At 39.9% G+C, this 6,681-nt stretch overlaps 1 protein-coding gene across 1 annotated transcript in view; it reads left to right on the top strand.

The window, feature by feature from the left end:
- Positions 1-4,708: 4,708 nt before the first annotated feature.
- The window catches only part of LOC109903342 (cyclic AMP-responsive element-binding protein 5-like), a 6,665-nt gene continuing 4,692 nt past the window's right edge, over positions 4,709-6,681 (top strand). The window contains exons 1-2 of the mRNA XM_031788964.1: positions 4,709-5,068; positions 5,799-6,008. Of these exons, the coding sequence (XP_031644824.1) occupies positions 4,721-5,068; positions 5,799-6,008 (558 nt within the window). The 5' untranslated portion in view covers positions 4,709-4,720. The remainder of the gene's footprint in view (positions 5,069-5,798; positions 6,009-6,681) is intronic.

Genomic DNA, 6,681 nt, shown 5'->3' with positions numbered 1-6,681 from the left:
AGAGCGAGAGGGAGAGATGAGAGGAGAGAGAGAGAGAGAGAGAAAAGAGAGAGCAAGAGCGTCTGTGAGAGAGAGTGTCTGTGTGAGAGAGAGAGAGAGAGAGAGAGAGAGAGAGGAGAGAGAGAAAAGCGAGAGCAAGAGCGTCTGTGAGAGAGAGAGAAAGAGAGAGAGAGAAAAGAGAGAGCAAGAATGTCTGTGAGAGAGAGAGAGAGAGAGAGCTAGAGCGTCTGTGAGAGAGAGAGCGTCTGTGAGAGAGAGAGAGAGAGAGAGAGAGAGAGAGGAAAGAGAGGGGGAAAAGAGAGTGTGTCTGTCAGACAGAAAGAGATAGACCGTGTCTGTGTGGTTGGCTGGTAGAACTGGCACAGACAGCTACATGACCTCATTGCTGGCAGTGGCACTCTCTAAAGCCCTGTTTATACCTGTTTCTACAGTAACATGCATCCTTTGTCTTGATCTTGTCCACATTCTGATTGTGCCTACATTTTCAGACAGCTGTAGACGATTAAAAGACACATTGTGATCTGATTTTGATCAGATCTTCCTGACCACCTCAGGAGGTAGTCAGGCACAGATTGTGTCTGGATATCCTAAAAGTATGGACAGATCCGGACGGTGAAAAAATTTAAATCACCATTATCCCGCCTTCTAAAATTATTGAGAGGTGGCACCATTAACTTATGGCATCAATGTGTCTTAAAATAAATAAATATTATTCTGAAAGACTAATACGTGGACACAAGACGAATATGGGCACAGTCAGAATGTAGTCGAGATCAGGACAAGGGACACATGTTAACACCATGTATAAACTAGGCTTAAATGTCCTCCCTTTTTTTCATTGGTGATTGGAGCGGAAAAAATAAACTACTTCTCTTAAAGAAATATTGCATAACCGAGAGTGATAGTAATGTTGGGAGTGCTGTGATGTCATGCCCCAGAAACACTCTCTGTCGGTGTCCCAAATGGCACCATATTCCTTACAAATGCACTACTTTTGACCAGAGCCTGTAGGGAATAGGGAGCCATTTGGAATGCAATCTCTGCCTTGCTGAGAGTGAGAGAACGGTGAAATCACTGCTAGAGCTGTGCAGTGTTGGCAATGTGTTAGCAGAGTTCCTATATAGTTCATCTATTATTTAGATTCTATCAGAAGTCATGTACAAGTCATATGCAGTACTATGAGGTGATATGCAAGTGATACACTGTTAACTTAATATATGAAGTGATATACTGTCAACTTAACTTAAGATATCTAGTGATATACTGTCAACTTAACTTAAGATATGAAATTATATACTGTCAACTTAACTTAAGATATCTAGTGATATACTGTCAACTTAACTTAAGATATGAAATGATATACTGGCAACTTAACTTAAGATATCTAGTGATATACTGTCAACTTAACTTAAGATATCTAGTGATATACTGTCAACTTAACTTAAGATATGAAATTATATACTATCAACTTAACTTAAGATATCTAGTGATATACTGTCAACTTAACTTAAGATATGAAATGATATACTGGCAACTTAACTTAAGATATGAAATGATATACTGGCAACTTAACTTAAGATATCTAGTGATATGCTGTCAATTTAACTTAAGATATGAAGTGATATACTGGCAACTTAACTTAAGATATCAAGTGATGCCTCCCGGGTGGCGCAGTGGTCTAAGGCTAGCTGTGCCACCAGAGATTCTAGGTTTGAGCCCAGGTTCTGTCGCAGCCGGCCGCGACAGGGAGGTCCATGGGGCGACCGACAATTGACCCAGCGTTGTCCGGGTTAGGGAGGGTTTGGCCGGTAGGGATATCCTTGTCTCATTGCACACTAGCAACTCCTGTGGCAGGCCGGGTGCAGTGCACGCTGACCAGGTTGCCAGGTGTACAGTGTTTCCTCCGACACATTGGTGCGGCTGGCTTCCGGATTGGATGTGCATTGTGTCAAGAAGCAGTGCAGCTTGGTTGGGTTGTGTTTCGGAGGACGCATGACTCTCGACCTTCACCTCTCCTGAGTCCGTACGGGAGTTGCAGCGATGAGACAAGACTGTAACTACCAATTGAATACCACACAATTGGGGAGAAAAAAAGGGGTAAAAAAAAAAGGATATCAAGTGACATCCAACTGTTCACTTAAATTAAGATATCAATTAATACACTGTTAAATTAAGATATCAATTAATAAACTATTAAATTAAGATATCAATTAATACACTGTTAAATTAAGATATCAATTAATACACTGTTAAATTAAGATATCAATTAATACACTGTTAAATTAAGATATCAATTAATACACTGTTAACTTAAGATATCAATTAATACACTGTTAACTTAAGATATCAATTAATACACTGTTAAATTAAGATATCAATTAATACACTGTTAACTTAAGATATCAATTAATACACTGTTAACTTAAGATATCAATTAATACACTGTTAAATTAAGATATCAATTAATACACTGTTAACTTAAGATATCAATTAATACACTGTTAACTTAAGATATCAATTAATACACTGTTAACTTAAGATATCAATTAATACACTGTTAACTTAAGATATCAATTAATACACTGTTAACTTAAGATATCAATTAATACACTGTTAACTTAAGATATCAATTAATACACTGTTAACTTAAGATATCAATTAATACACTGTTAACTTAAGATATCAATTAATACACTGTTAACTTAAGATATCAAGTGTTGTTGATGATTGGCACTTCTTGACTATTTTCACAGCTGGGAAAGAAGAGAATGAATAACAAAAGCAATGACGTCATTCAGTTGTTTTCCTTTGTTCAGTTCAGTCAGTTGTATTCCTTTGCTCAGTTCAGTCAGTTGTATTCCTTTGTTCAGTTCAGTCAGTTGTATTCCTTTGCTCAGTTCAGTCAGTTGTATTCCTTTGTTCAGTTCATTCAGTTGTTTTCCTTTGTTCAGTTCATTCAGTTGTATTCCTTTGTTCAGTTCATTCAGTTGTATTCCTTTGTTCAGTTCAGTCAGTTGTATTCCTTTGTTCAGTTCAGTCAGTTGTATTCCTTTGTTCAGTTCAGTCAGTTGTATTCCTTTGTTCAGTTCATTCAGTTGTATTCCTTTGCTCAGTTCAGTCAGTTGTATTCCTTTGTTCAGTTCAGTCAGTTGTATTCCTTTGCTCAGTTCAGTCAGTTGTATTCCTTTGCTCAGTTCATTCAGTTGTATTCCTTTGTTCAGTTCACTCAGTTGTATTCCTTTGTTCAGTTCAGTCAGTTGTATTCCTTTGTTCAGTTCATTCAGTTGTATTCCTTTGCTCAGTTCAGTCAGTTGTATTCCTTTGCTCAGTTCAGTCAGTTGTATTCCTTTGTTCAGTTCAGTCAGTTGTATTCCTTTGTTCAGTTCATTCAGTTGTTTTCCTTTGTTCAGTTCAGTCAGTTGTATTCCTTTGTTCAGTTCATTCAGTTGTATTCCTTTGTTCAGTTCAGTCAGTTGTATTCCTTTGTTCAGTTCAGTCAGTTGTATTCCTTTGTTCAGTTCAGTCAGTTGTATTCCTTTGTTCAGTTCATTCAGTTGTATTCCTTTGCTCAGTTCAGTCAGTTGTATTCCTTTGTTCAGTTCAGTCAGTTGTATTCCTTTGCTCAGTTCAGTCAGTTGTATTCCTTTGCTCAGTTCATTCAGTTGTATTCCTTTGTTCAGTTCACTCAGTTGTATTCCTTTGTTCAGTTCAGTCAGTTGTATTCCTTTGTTCAGTTCATTCAGTTGTATTCCTTTGCTCAGTTCAGTCAGTTGTATTCCTTTGCTCAGTTCAGTCAGTTGTATTCCTTTGTTCAGTTCAGTCAGTTGTATTCCTTTGTTCAGTTCAGTCAGTTGTTTTCCTTTGTTCAGTTCAGTCAGTTGTATTCCTTTGTTCAGTTCAGTCAGTTGTATTCCTTTGTTCAGTTCAGTCAGTTGTATTCCTTTGTTCAGTTCATTCAGTTGTATTCCTTTGCTCAGTTCAGTCAGTTGTATTCCTTTGCTCAGTTCAGTCAGTTGTATTCCTTTGCTCAGTTCAGTCAGTTGTTTTCCTTTGTTCAGTTCAGTCAGTTGTTTTCCTTTGTTCAGTTCAGTCAGTTGTATTCCTTTGTTCAGTTCAGTCAGTTGTTTTCCTTTGTTCAGTTCAGTCAGTTGTATTCCTTTGTTCAGTTCAGTCAGTTGTTTTCCTTTGTTCAGTTCAGTCAGTTGTATTCCTTTGTTCAGTTCAGTCAGTTGTATTCCTTTGTTCAGTTCAGTCAGTTGTATTCCTTTGTTCAGTTCATTCAGTTGTATTCCTTTGCTCAGTTCAGTCAGTTGTATTCCTTTGCTCAGTTCAGTCAGTTGTATTCCTTTGTTCAGTTCAGTCAGTTGTTTTCCTTTGTTCAGTTCAGTCAGTTGTTTTCCTTTGTTCAGTTCAGTCAGTTGTATTCCTTTGTTCAGTTCAGTCAGTTGTTTTCCTTTGTTCAGTTCAGTCAGTTGTATTCCTTTGCTCAGTTCAGTGGTGATATGTTTGTTGGAAATAATTTAAGGCCTTTAAACACCAAGTCCGTTCTTTGGAACAAGTCCAGATTTTGGACAGAAATAAAATCACATCGGGGTTTGTAAAAAAGGGCCTTTTCGACATCAGTTTAATTATAATTTGACATGAATTGTAATTTATCATTCATTTTAATTTGATGGTATTAAGTTTTGACGACCTTTCTATTCCTCAGAGGGCTAAAACTATGGGTCACCCCCACCAACACCATCACCAACACCAACACCCCGGAGCTGTGGCCAACAGCAACATGGATCCCACCATAGGTCACATGATGGAGATGATGTCACCGCGGCAACGACACACTCACCTGCAGCAGCAGCAGCCTCATCAGCACCTGCAGCAGGCTCTGCCCATCTCCTACCAGCAGCACTGCCACGCCTCTCCACATCACCTGGGAAGTGCCCACAGCCAGGGGCACCAATCGGGGAATGTGCTGCATCATCAGGTTCACCAATCACCTCCCTCGCACCTGCAGGCCAGCCACACCCACCAAACCTCCCCTCACCTGCCCCTCCACTCCATAGCTGTTCAGGTACAGTACTACTTAGGTGTTGTCATGACAATTCAAAAATCAAAACAAACTTTATTTGTCACTTGCGCCGAAGACTTTAGCGTGAAATGTTTACTTACAAGCCCTGAACAAGAAGAGTTAAGAAAATATTTACCAAGTAGACTAAAATAAAAAGTAATAATAAAAAGTAACACAGTAAGTATAATGATAATGAGGCAAAATACAGGGGGCACCGGTACTGAGACAGTGTGCTGGGTACAGGTTAGTTGAGGTAATTTGTACATGTAGGTGGGGGTGAAGTGACTATGCATAGATAATAAACAGTGAGTAGCAGCAGTGTACAAAAGCGAGGGGGGGTCAATGTAAACACCAAGGAACTTGAAGCTCTCGACCTGCTCCACTACAGCCCCGTCGATGTTAATGGGGGCTGTTCGGCCCTGCTTTTCCTGTAGTCCACAATCATCTCCTTTGTCTTGCTCACATTGAGGGAGAGGTTGTTGTCCTGGCACCACACTGCCAGGTCTCTGACCTCCATAGGCTGTCTCATCGTTGTCAGTGATCCGGCCTACCACTCTGTATCAAGTTTTGTTAGTTCAACATGAGGGTTAACAAGTGGTTGCCATCATCACAGTTTATTGCCACTGTTACGTAATTATTATGACACTAATGTCTATACCTTATCACAGAGGATTAAATCAAGTGTTCCAGGTTCTTAGTCAATACTGCATCATGAGGATGGTGTGTTGTACAGTCATCCCAGCAGACACATTCCCTGCATGCAGGCCAGGTGGCTGGAGGACGTCGCAGGAGGTCTCTGGACCAGGACCCAGACGAGCGCAGGCAGAAGTTCCTGGAACGCAACAGAGCTGCGGCCACACGATGCAGACAGAAGAGGAAGGTCTGGGTGTCAGCTCTAGAGAAGAAGGCAGAGGAGCTGACGCACAACAACATGCAGCTGCAGGTAGGTTTATACACACACATACACACACACACACACACACATACACACATACACACACACATACACACACACATACACACATACACACACACACACACACACACACACACACACACACACACACACACACACACACACACACACACACACACACACACACACACACACACACACACGTACACACACACATACACACATACACACACATACACACATACACACACACATACACACACATACACACACACATACACACATACACACACACATACACACATACACACACACATACACACACACATACACATACAGACAGACAGTGGGGAGAACAAGTATTTGAGACACTGCCGATTTTGCAGGTTTTCCTACTTACAAAGCATGTAGCGGTCTGTAATTTTTATCATAGGTACACTTCAACTGTGAGAGACAAAATCTAAAACAAAAATCCAGAAAATCACATTGTATGATTTTTAAGTAATTAATTAGCATTTTATTGCATGACATCAGTATTTGAAACATCATAAAAGCAGAACTTAATATTTGGTACAGAAACTTTTGTTTGCAAATACAGAGATCATACGTTCCCTGTAGTTCTTGACCAGGTTTGCACACACTGCAGCAGGGATTTTGGCCCACTCCTCCATACAGACCTTCTCCAGATCCTTCATGTTTC

The sequence above is a fragment of the Oncorhynchus kisutch genome, linkage group LG14 (genome assembly GCF_002021735.2).
Source record: "Oncorhynchus kisutch isolate 150728-3 linkage group LG14, Okis_V2, whole genome shotgun sequence".
Classification (NCBI taxonomy): Eukaryota; Metazoa; Chordata; class Actinopteri; order Salmoniformes; family Salmonidae; genus Oncorhynchus; species Oncorhynchus kisutch.
Note: the sequence above shows the minus strand (reverse complement) of the source record. Positions and strands in the feature narration are given on the sequence as shown.